This window comes from Styela clava, chromosome 6, assembly GCF_964204865.1.
Source record: "Styela clava chromosome 6, kaStyClav1.hap1.2, whole genome shotgun sequence".
In the NCBI taxonomy this organism is placed as follows: Eukaryota; Metazoa; Chordata; class Ascidiacea; order Stolidobranchia; family Styelidae; genus Styela; species Styela clava.
Window position 1 is genome coordinate 11321197 of NC_135255.1, and position 17596 is coordinate 11338792.

General features: G+C 34.3%; 2 protein-coding genes across 2 annotated transcripts; one reads left to right on the plus strand and one right to left on the minus strand.

Annotated features, from left to right (window-relative positions):
• Positions 1–834: 834 nt before the first annotated feature.
• On the plus strand, positions 835–6058 carry LOC120331494 (microfibril-associated glycoprotein 4-like). Its single transcript, XM_078114047.1, has 7 exons — positions 835–854; positions 1655–1771; positions 2270–2376; positions 2862–3098; positions 3741–3837; positions 4492–4585; positions 4875–6058. Exons 2-7 carry the CDS (start codon positions 1660–1662, stop codon positions 5188–5190), a joined length of 963 nt encoding a protein of 320 aa, XP_077970173.1. The 5' UTR covers positions 835–854; positions 1655–1659; the 3' UTR covers positions 5191–6058.
• Positions 6059–8087: 2029 nt separating this feature from the next.
• Positions 8088–14599, minus strand: LOC120331519 (uncharacterized). Its single transcript, XM_078114048.1, has 4 exons — positions 14457–14599; positions 9889–9998; positions 9147–9251; positions 8088–8709 (listed from the first exon to the last, which is right to left on the minus strand). The coding sequence occupies exons 1-4, from the start codon at positions 14471–14473 to the stop codon at positions 8612–8614; spliced, it is 330 nt and encodes a 109-aa protein (XP_077970174.1). The 5' UTR covers positions 14474–14599; the 3' UTR covers positions 8088–8611.
• Between the last annotated feature and the right edge of the window lie 2997 nt (positions 14600–17596).

The following is a 17596-nucleotide window of genomic DNA, read 5'->3' on the forward strand; positions in this document are numbered from 1 at the left end:
GTTTTTCCGAAGCATGGACTTGATGGTAGAGGAAGCCGTAACCGACCAGCGGTTAGGCTACGTGAACCACCCAACGGCGGCGAGGAGCCCAGCAATTCTCTCGCACATAACCACCCTGCATGGGATTCGAAGCTGCGAACCCAAGCCGAGTAATTAGAGGTGCGGTAGCGAGCGTGTTCCTAACGCTTAGCACGATGAGACTATCATGGCTTGATTCTGGACTGGACTGTTTTCATAAATGGCCCCGCACCAGATTTCCATTTTTAAATGATGATCATTTTGTTTATATATATTTGAAGCAGTTGAAATTGGGGGAATTTTCAAATTTTATACAAATAATACAATATAATTTGGTTATACTGAAATCTAAAAATAGTCATAAGTCATAAAATGTAGATTTAATCCATTGAGGTGTATGATTGCATCCAGTGAATACGCGTCGTTTTCCCAAGCGTCGACTTCCTTCTTCACTTCCTTAACATCAGCTAATCAGCACTTGACAAGGTTCCCTGAAACACTTATTTTTTATTCTCATTATGTTCAAAGGAAACGGTCACAAAGCATGTATAGTTTAAAAATTTGTTTTCACCACTGTTGCATTTGATTAGATCATAATTGATCATGAGCTCGATTGATCAACAAATTTACTAAACACTCGCAAATATAAATTATCAAAAATATAAATTCTTAGCTATTTCCGGCACGTTAGATGATGAGACACATCGCCCTTTTATAAAAAAAATACTCGGTTACGGTGATATCATGACATTGAGTGTTCGTGCTTTTTATTTTTCGCTTTTAAATATTAGTGGTCAATTTTCTACCATCAAAAATCTGCTTTGTACGGAGAGAAGGTAAGTGAATGCCTCATCAAATATATATATATATGCATATATAGGCTATATGCTTCCCGAAAATATAACAGACAGACAGAAGTGGCGATGCTTTTGTATATACGGCTATCCGGACGGCATTGGTGTTTGGGATTTTCCAACCTTTTTACGACTGGGAGTTTTAGGTAAAATATATGCTGATCTAAACAGAAGCAAGTGAGTGAAAGAGAGAGAGTGCAAAAGAAGGGGGTTAGAAATATTGTAACGCTTCGTACAAACATACATTCCGGATGGCATAATTTATTAGAAAATCTTTTGAGATTTTGTCTGGTTACGAAATATTTTTGGACGCGCATTATGTGTTGAATTTTACTGGTTATCGCTTTGGTGTTCGCTGCCATCTGGCTTTTTCTAACAGTATTGATTTAAGTTGTTAATTACTGACGGCAATTATTCTGTATCCTTTAAGTAGCTCAAGAATTTGAGATTCCCGTAAAAACAAACTAAAATAAACCTTGGACTTCACCGTTATAAAAAATACGTTCATTTCTATTGGCTGTTGCTACATCGTGCCCATGTGGCCTCGATTGAATAAGATATCCCTTGACTCGGACTTGTAAAATTCGCACCAAGCATATCGCACTTCGGGAACCGCTGTGCTAGAGAATTAAAATAATAAATGTTATACGCACATATATATATATATATATATATACACGTATGTTTCATTATGATATGATATAGGCCATGCTGCTTTATTATACAGTATATGCGAGATTGATCAAGATTTATTACCGAATACTTTTGTATTGGGAAATAAGGTGTTATGGACAGCGCTTTTAATCCTACTCAATACGATGATACGCACGCAGATGGACTTCTACAAAATGGTGTGATGAAACAGCCGAGACGTATGACAATCGTTTCTGTAAGACGAAGTAAGTCGTAGAAGGTTTACCTTAGAAATATAAACAATTTTTTTTGTTATTATTGGTCATGGAGTCGATCTATGGAATCTAGTGCTAAATTGTCGTCTTGTCATTGGGAGTGTCGTCGTTGATGGTGGTGAAAAACGCCTTTCTCCTCATCTACTCGATAACTTGAAAGAAATTGCTGGAATGATATTGATTTCATTTTTTATCAATTTTTCCTTAGTCCTTAGGGGCCCCGTCGATTTTTTAGGGTATTATTGTAATTGTATTGTAAATTTTGTAATAATTGAAATCTCTTGCTGTCTGTCATTATTAATTAATTCTCATTATCCAAGTAACAGTAATAATAATATGTCTAATATCAATATCAATTCATTAACGGTATCCAATTCTATTCGATCGATGCTGCATTTATCCTCAAACCAAACCTTTTCAAATTATAATGATTGAATTGTTATTGACAATCGTTTCAAGTCAATTCAGTAAACGATGTTTATTAAACAGAGAAAAGAACAACAAAAGATACGAGCTTCAAAGTATTGCTATCAATAACAATCATACTTTTCCTCTTTCTGATCGGATTGGTAATCATCACTATTTTTTTGAAAAAGGTTGGTATTATGGAAATGCAGCTTAGAGCTAACACAGCTCCATATTGTTATTACTTCACCTGCATTAAATATGCAGACCTTCAGATCGAAGTTGGATGTCTCGAAACTTTTATAGCAACTTTGTATAATATAATATATACATATAAAAACGACGTACGATAAATATTCCAATTTTATAAATTTCTCACCAAATATTAGATTAAAACCAATTATCAAAGCAATTAATTGCTTTTTTATCATAGGTATAAAACCATAAATGGCCATCCATATGAAATATTTAAGCTCATATCAAAGTCATTTTTCAAAATTTCCTAAAAAAAATCAAAATAGGAGACTAATTTTGAAAATACGTGTAGATATATATTAAAATGGCAATAGGTTATTTGGCGGAATCATAAGTGGATTAATTTATTTATTTTTATTTCGAAATGTACTGTAAATATACTTACTTCGTAAATATACTACTTACTTTGATATCTCTCCAGAATAGTGACGGTGATTCAGGTAATGATCCCATCGGACGAGAAGCTTTTATATCTCAATTACCCGATTCGGACCACGTTTGTGTGAAAACATGTGCGCAAGTAAGCGAAGGTAAAATTCCTGACACTCCCGTTGGAATGGCGAGTAGTGGCGCAATGACTAACTTATCTCTCGGCTATGATGAAGATAAAGCAAATATTGAAGTATACTGCGACTGCAGTACAGATGAATCGTGGATGGTGAGTCGGGTCATTCAGCAACTGAACAATCTTGATTGCGTCGAACAAATTGTATTTTTTTTAATCTGGCAATTTAGTTGTTTATCTGATGATGACGTATACACAATATTCCATTTTCACCGATAAACACTACTAAAACTTGTTTTTGATCAAATTCAATTATTGTTAGCCACAAAGTGTACATATATACGGATTATTGCTAAATTGTTTAATGTTGTTGTTGCATTAGTCTTCTTGGTGTGCCCTCAGGTTATGGTTGTCGTTTTTATAAAAAATGCTCCTTTCTTCGCAATATCTGAACTATTTGATTTGAAATTTCCAGTACTCGAAGATGACAGCAGTCACCAAAGCGATATTTACTTTTATTTTCTAAAGAAAATTTTCTCAGGCCTACAGGAGCCAATATTTCACTTAATTTTGACATTTGACCTTTACGTCTTTATATTTGAACTTTGACCTCTTATTTTCATAAGGTGATAATCTACATGGTCTACCTTGACTCCAATTACAAGAAATAATTTTCTGGTCAGAAAGATTATTCTACACAGTGTTTAACAGTACTCAAGGAGTGTACTGTATTTTATATTTACAAGACGCGAAAGGATTTATATAGAGCATTTCTAGAACTGCTCTTTATTACAGGTGTTTCAGAGACGAATGAACGGCTCGGAAAACTTTTATCGAAATTGGACAGATTACAAAAATGGATTTGGGGAAATTGATGGAGAATTTTGGCTTGGTAAGTTTTCAAATACAAAATAAATGGTTTTGCGTTTTGATTACTCAAAGAATACGATACGTATGTCGGTATTGGCTGGCACTTGAATCGGGTCACATCGGGAGCAAGGAATCCGGCCCAATTCAGCTGGCAAGAGACTACGACCACTTCGCTAATCACAAGCTTGATGTCAGGTCACTGGAATTGAAGTTTCGCATGTTTCTAGTGATATTGGAGACGGAGCAGGGTTGTCCTTTCAAATTACCATGACTCTAAATCGGTATTCTGAATACTTTTAGTGGTTATAATCGAAGTAAAAAAAACAACAAATTCTGGAAAAGGATCAAGTCGAATAAACCTTTTCAATAGACAATCAAAGAAAGGGTATATATGCCAAATCTTCAGTCATTAAAATATAAATTTCTCGGAATAGAGTCCGAATCAAAATTTTCTTGAATCTAGAGCCGTAGTCGGACTTGGAATTCATGTCAACCCGGGACGGGGAGTCGGAGCCGTTTTGGTCGACATTCCGGTAATCATACTAGTCATCCAGGTTACACCTGTTTATACCACGTAATCTTTGAATATGTTAAAATGAGTCAGCTTATAAGCTGATGTAATGCGCATATGTAATCATTTGCTTTAATTTTGATTGAACCCTCATTATTTTCAAAGGATTGGAAGTGCTCAACAACTTAACGTCCAAAGGCGGTTACAAACTTCGAATTGATTTGGGAACAAAAAACGAATCTGTATATGCTGAATACGAGTAATTTACGTTTTATCTACACATGTTGATTTACTTATTGTATATATATTCAACTTACAGTAGGGGAATTATTGACGCTTTGCGAAAAGCGTTTGAGGGACAGATTCTGAGCGTCTCGTTCAATACAAATTCAACCACAGCCTATTTAGCCTACGTTTTGAGCATACATGCTATGTGTACTGCTAAATGGATACTATCATTTTTAAGTTTCACGTACAACTTCTGTTCAACATTAAGGACAACTTCAAAAGTTTTGTTACATAATTTCACATAACAATATTTTTTTCAGCTTATTTCTAGTGGGCAACGAATCAACTATGTATTCTTTGAGTGTGGAAGGTTATCGTGGCAACGCGGGTGACTCCTTTTCTTATCATAATGGCGCACCTTTCTCAACTGCATATCCTGAGCTGGATATACCCAATCACGCGTGCGCAAGATACTTCAGAGGAGGCTGGTGGTATTATGACTGTTATCATGCTCATTTAAATGGACCATGGTTTCCCGATGGCGCTGTTGTTTCGAATGATGGTATAATTTGGGAAACTTGGATGGGCTGGGATTATTCTTTGATACGAGCTGAAATGAAGCTAAAAAACAGATAAATATACTGTAATCGACGAAAATACTTTAAATACAGAAACATTTTCAAGTTGAGTATTAAGTATATTCTTCTGATCCGAATTCTCAGTTATTATTTAATCTTTAAAAATGGGATTAATTATATGTAGCAAGGATTCACATTTTATCTGCATATTCGCAACATGTAATGTTTACAAAAGAAAATAAGACGAGTATATATGAAAAAATAAATCTACGTGTCATAAAATATTTATCCCTGACTTAAATTCTTTTGTGTTAAAGAGTGCAATGCTCAAATGAATGCACTCGAAGGCCAAAATGAAGTAGTACGGGTATGCAATCTGTCACAGTTGACTACCGGTACCGCAGTTTTTACGACTTCGCTCGACCACGAATGCGTAACCGCCACAGGGTGCGCAATTTTTAATTTGATGACTTGATCGCAGAAAAAAAAAACGAATTCCACGAAGCCCACAGAAATTTTTGAAATAAATAAAAGTAATAACCCTCTAGCAAAAATACAATCTTCAACAACTAAAAGTTTTAAAGCAACTGGTCAAGCACTTAAAGAACAAGGCAATTTTTTCACAGCAACACATGAATTCTAACAACAACATAAGAACAGAGACGCTTTGTATGTCCTCTTCGGGTCAACTAATGGTCTCATCGTTTTAAATCCTCATTTTCTATCGTGCTATTGTCGAAGAATGTGTGCTCTGAACCGTGGCTGTGAAGTTGGAGAAAATTTCAAGTCGATTCTAGCTTACGAGTTGAAAAACATTTTGCTTTTACCTCCGGGTTAAGAAAAATTTTGACTCCGACCTCAGCTCGAACTCTGAGAAAATCAAATTTTATTATTGAAAACTGGGACATATGCGTGCCTTTTTTTTTTAACAAACTGTTAAGATTAGGCCTACTCAGTAAACGTAATGTTTTTTTTTGTATGAATTTCGACTAATTTTATTGCCATTGAATGTCAACATTCTGAATCCGGAAAGTTTGAAAATACGACTCCGGTAAAACATGCCCAACTCCGGCTTTGCAGCCTGTTTTTAATGACTGGGTATCTATCTCTACGTACTTCTGAATATTATAATCCTTTCGGGACCTCCTGGAGTATGCGCACCAAGATGGCGCACAACATGAACTCAGGTTGTATACCAGGTTAGGGTTCAGGTTGTGCGACATCTTGGTGCGCATACTTCAGGAGTACCCCCTTTTGTTTGTGTAGTGTAACAGGGAATATTATTGACCCTCTACAGTCTACTACGTCGAAAGCATTTCAATGTTAACTGGGACCAAATACCCATCTCTATTTCTAAGAATCAGATCGACGAATCATCATATTGCGTGCACATAATTTTGTGGTGTCACGCCACATTTCTATTGCTGATATGCATATGAAAGAAACTAAAGTCGGTTGGTTGATTTTGTGTTTGTGTGGTGCGCATCCGTAATCACAATATGTTCTTGGGTCAAAAAGATTGTTAACAAAAGTGCTATGCTCAAATAAATTGGAAACAAATGCCAAAACAACATATATATTTACCACACTTTCCACCAAACCATATCCTTGAGCGAGCTTCGCCTTCGCAAAATCAAAATGAATGCCTGTCATGCTTAGCGGAATAAAACCCGTGTTTCCATAAATAATACATAAAACAACGAAATTTTGGATGAAATCTCATCAGATCTCTTAGAATTCATACGAAAGTTAGGAATGAATAACATCAACAATTTTTAACCACTAAAAAAAAACGTTTTTTATTCTCAAAAACAACAAAAAGAAAACACAACAATTTTATCAACACGATCCATGGGTCCACTTCGTTTTCAATACCACGGTATCAATTACGTTCTGCTCACTCAACTTCATCCGTTATACATATCGTCGAAAAATTTTGGTCAAATATAATATTTGGGACCTCCTGAAGTATGCGCACCAAGATGGCGCACAACATGAACTCAGGTTGTGTACCAGGTTATAGTTCAGGTTATGCGACATCTTGGTGCGCATACTTCAGGAGTACCAATATTTGTTATGTTGATTGCGAAGTCGATATATAATTACATTTATATATTGCATTTGGTTAAATATTATCAAGTCGAATTTTTTGAAGCGAAACTGCTCTGTTGGCCAAGAGTTATGACGTCATTGTCAAACACAGGACATTCGAATAGGGAAGCTGGCCACGCCAACTTGTCTCTTGCTGGATATTGCGCGTGCGCGTAACACATGTTGAGAACAACTGCTCTAAGGCATAGATTGATGACTTGTTGGGACAACATTTCAGAAGAAACCATACGTGCCTCGTGCAGTCAAATTCCAATCAGATCGAGGCGTGTAGTGAAGGTAAAGTGAGGATATATCGAAAAATAACAATGAATTCTATTATTTATTTATCTTTATACTGCTATTTTCTGCATTTTCTTACATTTATATTGTATATATTTTAATAAACATTTGTCTGATCACCCTGTATTTTCAGGCTGACATTTTCAAAATTAAATGATAAAAATTCAAGTTATTATGTATATAAAATAAATAGGCATAATATTATCGGTTTGTGACTTTTTTTATCGTCGATAGTTTGCTTTAACTCAGCGTTTCGCAACTGGGATGGAAAACAGAAATATTACTCACTACTACTAGATATGGCGCAATAGGCAGCGCGGTCGTGGCTTCTACGAATCTTATCAAATAACATTCGCGAACACAGACATGAGTCTGCGGAAGCATAATCCGCCCCCGCGTTGTTATATCCACACTGCGTGACCTTGGGCCCGAAAAATTAGGTAAATGGGTAATTGGAATCAACATGGCAATGACATTCAAAGCATAACGTATTTGACCGATCCTTCATAAATAATATTTTCGAACCATGACAAGCATTCATTCTCAAATACTGAAAACTGGAGATAGATTGGCTTGTTTATTAGTAGCACAAAAACATCACATCAGTATTTGGTTATTTTAAACAAATTAAATGTAAGAAAAACATTAGCTTAGCTTTGAATATTTTTTACTTGGATTAACACAATATTGGGCGCTCCCGAAGTATGTTCACAAAGGTGGCGCACAACCTGAACCCTAACACATATTGGGTTGAGGTTGTGCGCCATCTGGGTGCACATATTTCTGGAGGTCTCAAAGTTGTTAAAAGCAGTTGTTATGTTGTTATCAGAAAGCTGTTTTCATTCACAATCTGGTAACAGGAACTTTACAAGAAGTTTTATTCCGAGCATATTCAGATTAATTCCGGCATGTTTTACCATATAAGAAGAGAAAATGTCAACATATTCAAGGTTGATATACACTCGATATGAAAGTAATTTCCTATGGCTTATAACTAATAAAGTGTAATTTTGATCTGTTGAAAATTTTCAGTTTTCTCTAGTGAAATTGTCACACAAAATTACAAATGCATGTCTTCTGTAAGGTTTTCAATTCTGTACACCTTCAAATCGGAGCTTATAAATAAACGGTAGGTATGGATTCCTGGACCAATAGCATAATTTCGTCCGGATGCATATTCGACAACCTTGAAACAAAATAAATATTTATAAAGATATATGGCGAGGAATATTTTAAAATTGTGATTAGAAAGGTGATTGTTATCGGTTAACGACAAATATTATTCGATATGGACTGTCTATTTCAGAAGGCACTCAACATAATTGGAGAATATTTGCCTAAAAAATTTCACCCACCCCCTACCCCCTCCTCATAATTTTGAGGTGTGGCACTACATTTTGATATTATTGTTTAAACATAAGTTGGTGTCAATTTTTTTTACCTGTTTGAAGAACCCTGATCTGAATAACCTAAAACTCTAATCGGAGATAATTTGATTACGTGAACAGAAAAAATATTCGGTAGAAACGTTCTATTTTGTCAAATACCGTATAAGTGGACAAAATATGGGTGTAATTCGTTCAACATAACCTCAATAAATATACACATAAATATAAATTTTACGTTTTCTTTCTTTCTTGAAGTAGCTGCATCCCCAGCCGCTGATTAGACGTGGACAGTATTTTTCACCGCATGCTCTGGAAATCTTCGCTATGTATTTTCGCGAATCTGAACGTCGAAATTATTTAAAAATAACTATGAAGGTACTCAAATTGTTCAAGCATTTTGACAATTTTGTTGTTCCTTTCCATTTTGGAATTTTTATCCAAGTTCATTCTTATATGAGTCACTAAACGTAATCTATGCAGAGAGGATACAAATAGGATATGCCTGCTGGGAGCATGTTAACAATATTATATTTTACTTACGATAATATCAATATTATCCATATGCATTGAAATAATGTAAGACAGATCCAAACGGAAAAATTCAATGGAGAAATATTTTAAAAATTATTTTATTATATTATATCATACCTACATTTATCGTATTATTAATGGCTTCTATAAGTAGCTTGGTGAACTGTATAAGCATTTTCTAATGAATACAAAATCTCTGGAGCGGATCAGAAAAAAAGTTTTAAATAAGTTTGTCGTGAAAATAGAGTTGCGGAAATTAAGTAATGTCACAAAAACAGGATCAGCACCGCACTCAAAATCAGATCGTTTTTGGCAAACATTCAAATTTAAGACTTTAATTTGCTGACTTTTGACACTGATACTGCAATTAGATTTTGATGAGTATCTGTTTAGGGTAACCCATGTCAAAAATGTATATGATACCAAAAATCAAAAAATATTCTTACTTTTCTTTGCATCACAGAAAAATTGTTGCAGAAAAATCAGTAATATGAAGGAAACTGCAATAGCCGTCGTCTTCATTTTTTCCAAATCTGGCACCTCCCTATTTTCTATACTGAAATTTTCAATATAGATAAACAATTTAATAAACCAGTAAAATCGTTTAGATATTCTTTTAAATTAATAATTGCTGTCATTCAACTACTTTATCACTACATTACTGCACTTAAATTCAATATAAAGAGTACAAAACTAGTGATCAAGAAGATAGAGGATCCATTTAGAAAAGAGAATTGAAATGACCTGAACATTTTCTATATTTTACCTTGACCCAAACATCGCTGACACTAGAAGTAACCTTGAAGCGCGAAACACTAAATTATAACTTCATTCAACTAAGTATTTTGAATTTGAAGTAAAGCCACGTAAATTAAAGTCATTTTTATCGAAAAGCAGACCAAAATATTGTTGTCTTATCAATAAAGAACTACACGGGAAGCAAACTAGAGCCAATAAAATGACGATACCATCAAATACAAACTAATCTATACTATTATACAATATACCAAGGATGGCGAACCACTGACCCGCGGGTCACCAAGTGACCCACCTCGTTTTCGTGACCCACTAAGGCACGGATGAAATAAAAAAAAATGCTAACATATCAGTGCTAATTTATTAACTACTATAAACTATAACTATTATAATGTACCGTCAGTTGGGCAGTCAAGGCTGCGATCGCTCATATTCGAATTTATATTTCCGGGCCGGTATGATTATTTTCAAAACCCCTAATCTTGGACGCATGTCTACACCGCTGTGTACCGTTATTCAGCTATTGGCTCTGACATCGTTTATGATATAACAATGCAATTGATCTGTTAATTTTTCGCAACGCTCTGTCTCTTTCGGAAGTGCACCTGCATGCTTTTTAGGGGTTATACGAGAACTAGATGCTACTTTGCATTTTATTAGTTTCTCATCTACAGTGCCGCTGAGAAAACAAAATCTTCCAGATTTGAAATAAAAACCTAGAAATCCGAAATACCAATGGGGCAGTGTAAAAGTGCCTTAATGTGGTTGGAAGAAGATCGAAAAATAATGCACTATTAGAGTGAAATTCCCTCTAAACTATTTGGTACCGTAAATTAATTTTCCCTATCATCCTAAACGTTCTTGATAATTAATATGCGTATTTTCGTACTCTAATTTCATATAATCGAGTGCCATAAAAAGTCCCTAATGGAAATGCTGCATGATCCCAAAACTACACCAACACCAACAGAAGCTTACAAAATTTGATTCAGAAGTTTCTTATAGATACAAACATTGATTAAATATCTGTGACCCACTCTCTTCTGTTCCGCGATAAAAATACAAGGTTCGCCATCCCTGCAATATACCATACCGTATACCAGTCATATTGTTTTGAACTAAAAAGGCATTTTTTTATGATACAAACTTCATCTCACGGTGCATTGAAATTATAGTCACGTAGTGCTCTATAACACGAAAGTTTCGAATAAATCATTCCAAATAGTTCTACGCCTCGTGAACAGGCAAAATCATCAATCACTTATAGTAACAAAATATTCAAAACATCATATTATAGTATTTATGACAAAACTTCAAAACAGCTTGCTTACTTCTTTCTATTTAACAAAATCGGATCGTGATATAAATCTAGTACTAAAATAAATCCAGAGTACTAAACCGGTTTGCGTTTTTATTTTTATTTCACTACAGGCCATTCAAGGCCTGTCTTGCTTACAAATCTATTACCGCCACTTGGCCTTGCAGGGAATAGCAGTCACATTTTTGAATATGAAAATACGACTGAAATACATGAGATTTGAAAAAAAAACGTTCAAACATACATGCAAAAAAGAACACTGGCAAAATATAAAATAGCTCTAAATATATTAAAATAGTTTTCAGAAAAAAATATCTGAAACATTTTAATCCTTATAAAAACACAAAACTTTGTGCCAAACCCATCAACCGTTAAACATGCGCTAGCTGTAATAATTTATAAAGGAACCTTGTTTAGAGACAAAATATACTAAAAGAAATATTGATATTTATTACTTAATTTAACGTATATCAAAGCACCTATTACTTGACGTCAAATCAAATATACCACTGGAGGCAATTTACAAAAATTTGGGGGTGAGATCCTGAATTTGCAAACCAAAATTCGTAATCATTTATATCTTTCATAATCAAATATGTCTCTTAGAACTACATATTCCCGTAAATATTTTCTGCAAAATGCGTTGTTTTTTTATTATTTTTTTAGTTTTATAGACATTCAGACGATGCATTGGTGCAGTCGTGTGGAAAATTTTTTTCGAAGATGAGCTTGAACAATGCATATCCAGAATATATATATGCACACAAATTATGTTTGTTATTTAAAAAAAAAATTAAGTTGGCGCCTTAGAATTTGAAGATGACTTCATAATAATTTATGACTCATGCTTCCTTTTTTCTATATTCCCAATACTCAATAACTTCCATAATTGTATCTAAAAATTTCAAGGGAAATATGAAATAATTTTTTTAGAAATTATGAAATAAAATAAAAGGTTTAGACAGAATTCATCTTCGGACAGACGAACGTTATCGAAATTCCTCTGTACGACAACTGAAAATTTATTTTTTGAATCAAAAATGCAATCAATCTCATAAAAATACTAACTTTTATCAAAAAATATAATGCTGAAGTTATTATTCCCAGAGCAGATAGTAACAATTTTTAACAACTTATAAAACTTTGAATCCTTAAGACAAACCTACAGGAAAACAATGGATAGAACTCTCAAAGTAATTTCTAAGATGATATTTATTTGTTCATTCCATCACACATTTATTATGTCTTTTTATTTTTAATTTAGTTTCGGTTTATGCTTCATGTAGTTCTATTGCAAACTTGACTGCAAGACAATTTGTATGCTAATTATATTCAACCCGCGACCGCAGAAGATTTGGCGCCTAATCTCATCCAGCCGTTTACTATGAAATTAAATAGTAAATATAACCTGAGTATAACTCAGATAAAAAACTGTTATTGTGTTTCAAAATATCGTTCGTTACACAGTATTATACTAAAACCACGCGAACGAAGTATATAATCTTGATGCTACAGAATCAAGGGTATTGGTACGTTTGGAACGACATGAGAGGACGATTGAAGACGAAATTCGGCAGTTACAAACAAATAAACCGGGAATTGTATTTTTTTTGCCTTTTGCCTAATATTTCATAAATCTTTTTCGACCTTCAAGTCTCGAAGGAGCAGAAAAATGCTTTACTCGGTTCAAACTGATACCACGATCATAAGTAACCGTTTTATTCAAACCTTTCTTTTATTCTGAAAATTGTCAAATATGACTGACCAATTACGTGAAACCGCATCAGAGATTTCAGTCAATATTAGAAAGTGTAAAAAATGGCATTCAAAATCAGGTATCGCAATGCCCATAATAATAACCTCTATAGTATACTGTTTGTAATTCATGGTGTATGACTTATTATGGAATGTGAGGCCCTCGTCGAAACTGAAATGTAATTTGTGTCCACATCGATGTGATGAATACGGTAGACGGCAATAATTTCCGGGTGGTATTTCGGCTTGAATTGTAGCATACAGCAATATTTTCGTGAAAACGTCTGTAAAAGTTGGGTATTGGGTTACCCATTCGAATATTTGCTTTCCTGTTGTAATAACAAACTGAAGTTCAGATTCCAGCTAAGTCGCTTGAATTGAACTGACATATTTAACCATTGTTGTCGCAAAGTAATTTAGCGTAAAAGGTTGGTTTTGAATGAAAGCATTGCGTGACCGAATATTCCGCATGACAAAAAATGTTACATTTTTACTTCATTATAATATTGTTTTTAATGTAAAAAGTGAACAAACCAAATATCATGAACCCGACACGCGATTAATTTACACTATTTCTAAAAAATGATATTCAAGCTTTGTATTATACTTTTATGGAAATGTATTTTCATTAGTGAAAATCGACTCTTTCAAATCAAAATATATTATATGCAACAAATATTGAGTATATAGAAAAGGTGGGAGAAAAAAATTCGTCACCGGAATTACGAACATTTTTAGGTTTTTCAACTGTTATATATAACCGATATATATCGGCCGTTTATTGCCGATATGTTATATCGGCAAACACGCAATATCGGGTCGATATATCGGTTGAGCACTAATCCTGAGTGAGTATGACGATGAAGATTCATGCGTGTAGTCAAAATACCAAAAGATACAAGTCACAACTGTAGTTTGAAATTTTACCGGTACCTAGTAGTCTACCTCAGGGTGGCCAAGGTTGCTAGGTTGAATGACCGCGAAAACTTTTGAGGAGGTCTCGCGGGCCGCAATCGGAGAAAACCCAAAAGTGATCAAAATAGCACAAGTTTACCTGCTTTCAATTTAATCATAAACGAGAGTTTACCGTTCCAATCAGACTATTATTATGTTGCATGGATGGCATTCTTTTAAAGAAGATATATAAAGTCTTCAGTTATATTTAAATAAATTTCCGAGAATTACCGTTGTATTTTCCGCATCTCGCGTTTGGGTTTGTTATGTCGCTTCAAATTATATTCGTCCGTGACAGTTGGTGTCCCTCTTTGCTTGGTGACCTGAGCACGTGCTTATATTGTTTATTGGTTAATCCGGCGCTGCGTTACACGCCTATATATTTTTATCCACAGTTTTCCTCTATTGTTTATTACAATTCTGAAAGCAAAAGAGTCTAAATAATTTGCATGACCGAGACAATATTTTAAGTCGACTAGCAAAATGATGCAAAATATTAAATTTGTAGTCACGTTTTGTAATATTTATTGTATTAGCTTCAAACACCAGAACGTTTGAAGCCAACCATGTTTATACACGCGGATTAACCACACAGATAAGTGGTCTCAACGTTTTTTTTATAGTTTGCGACCTGTTTAAATTTTCAAAGCTATTTCGAAGGCCGGTGAACCTTGAAAATCAACCCAAAATAACAAAAAACATAATTGAACGAATGTAATTACGACAAATGTATGCAATTCAAGAGAGGGCAATTCAATTTAATGAGAAATTTGCTGCTGTCTTCTTGATATCATACGGTTAAAAACGCGGTTTTGATAAAGTGTTTCTTCAAGGCGAATTCTCTGTTGGTTAAAGATGAGAATAACGATGAAAATCTCGCATAAGTAAGTTGTACATAAAAATCAGCAGTAATTTAAAGGATTTGTCACTCAGCTCACGATATAACTTTTCAAGCGATATCCAATGACTGTGACAATGACATCCAGCCGGTCGGGTGATGAAAGACCTTTTTGTTGGGTTTACGCACCAATAGGAGAGTTAATCCAACAAAACAGGCGTCAATGCCTTATATTTTGCAATTCAAATATAATATTTGAATATATTTACGCATATTTACGCACCAATAGGAGAGTTAATCCACAAAACAGGCGTCAATGGCTTGCATTTTGCAATTCAAATATAATATTGGAATATATTTTGCGGACCGACGGAAAGGTTGAAGGACAGACGTTGAAAAGCACTGACATAGATAACTTGGTTATAATCTATACGCTGTGAAAATGACGTTTTCGTGGGTATACTTCGTATGATGATGAAATTCGTGTGGCAATTGTTAAAATCGTAGCTATACAGGGCGACTTAGGATATTAGAAAAATACATTATACAGTATACATTAATATTAAATTTTATAGAAAATCTAATTAACCGGCTCAAGTTATGTATTTGTATATTCATGTATTAAATACATATAAATGTTTACATATCAATATTTATGCTTATTTAGTGATATATGCTTGACTAACTCGGCACCGTTGCGGAAATATTCGAGGTTTGTGCTCTCGAAAATACATAACTTACTTTTAAAAGTACGAGTCAATTGCATAAGCAAGATGGGTATTGAAGTATCGTCGAATCGAGACACTGAAGAAATTACCCAAATTTGTGAATTTTTTGATTAAATGCCAAGAAAAACACACTGAAATGGTAATATTACTAGAACATTTAAAAATGAAATATGATATAAATGATAAAATGTATCTTTGTCGTAGGTTAGATTTGTGGAAATTGGAATACCGTAAGCCCATTACACCAGAAGCGCGACTGGATAAAGAAGGCTATTATGCAGTGATGTGATTCGAAATTAAACTGATTCTCTTTTATATCGAACTCCCTAAAAAAAGATTCAGTTATTTTAGAAAACCATGCTGGTCTTATAGCTTCAAAAATCAAGAACGCTGACATCACAACATTGCAAGAACAGGTTTGCTAAACATGTGTGCATCGTCTGAATATAACTGAAGGTACACTAACTAGTACTGCATCCATTCTGATACTGATTTCATTCATTTATTATTCCTTCTATGCATAAACTATCTCAATTGTTTGATCAATTTGTAGACCGTAGTCATTTAAAGCCCATCCCACGCATGAAAATTGTCACGAGCGGAACAACATAGCTTCGCACAGCCCACAGCTAGCGGCCAAGGTCCGTAAGAGAGACCCTTTGCGCATCGCTGATGCCTGAATAGCCAACGCTTCATTCAACCGACCAACTTATTTGAATCATGTGACAGGAGTTCATTAGAAAACTAGAAGATAAATAATTTTGTCAAGCGGGATTCCTGGCCCGCACAAAATACATCCGAGGGTCGCTCGCATGCGACTCCAACGTCGCGTGTTTTTAAATTTAGTTCGATAGTTTTTATTTGTGATAATCCTCATTGATAAACAAAAAAAGAGATATATATACCAGCAGATTGATGGTAATATCTTTTATACCACGTTTTTTTGTTACTGATGTTCACTTTCTGATGTTAAGTAAAATTTGAAAAAATACGTGTGATATGGGCTTGAATTTGTGTTTAAAGTTAATGAAAAATATACCAAACTACATGCATGTATTTATTTTTATTATAGTTTTTGTATATACCACCACAAATTATCATATCAATGCTGAACACTGTATATTAGATTTCTTCATTGGCGTAAAGATTTCTCATGTATGAATCTCCCGTATTAACTACCAATTTGATAAATATCAACTTCCGGATATCAATCGAAACTTGATTTTAAACTTGGAGGAATATTTACTCTATAAAATACCATGAGTCTATTAAGTTAGCCATGGACAAAAAGTATATAACCATTGCAACTTCAACAATTTTATAGGCTGTTCTTCTCATTTTTGTATCGCCACAATTTATATATCAACAATAGCATTTTACGAGGTGTGGTACATCTTCCAGCTTAGTTCAAATCTTTCGAAAGACATCTTGAATATACCAACCCTAAAGGATGGATTTCCTGAAATAACAAGATAGTGGTTATAATGCCGTTTTTGCAGCGATGCGTAAAATTTGAAGCCCTTTCCGTTATGATAATACTGCTAGCCGTATATTTTAGGTGTATTTATATACTGTTATCATTGCCGTACCTGGGATCTATTTCGTTTGGGGACATTCCATCATTTAAAAATTGTGACGTCATAATGAATTCGTTCCACATTGCATAAAACACTAAATTGCACTTATAGGCAGAAAACCGGTGCAAGTCAATTAAGCATCATCAAAAAGATAAAGGACTTTTCACCCACACAAATTTGCCTCGAATCTTTTCTACGGGGTTGTTGGTGAGAATTTCTTTGATGAAA

Bases quoted from the DNA above. Each gene is read 5' to 3' on its own strand.
- LOC120331494 (XM_078114047.1), top strand. From the start codon at position 1,660: ATGGACAGCGCTTTTAATCCTACTCAATACGATGATACGCACGCAGAT. The intron at 1,772-2,269 runs GTAAGTCGTAGA...TTTATTAAACAG, and splicing joins AATCGTTTCTGTAAGACGAA to AGAAAAGAACAACAAAAGAT. The intron at 3,099-3,740 runs GTGAGTCGGGTC...TCTTTATTACAG, and splicing joins GTACAGATGAATCGTGGATG to GTGTTTCAGAGACGAATGAA.
- LOC120331519 (XM_078114048.1), bottom strand. The intron at 9,252-9,888 runs GTAAGAATATTT...TTCGACGTTCAG, and splicing joins TTTCTGTGATGCAAAGAAAA to ATTCGCGAAAATACATAGCG. The intron at 8,710-9,146 runs GTAAAATTTATA...TTTTGTTTCAAG, and splicing joins CTTCAAGAAAGAAAGAAAAC to GTTGTCGAATATGCATCCGG.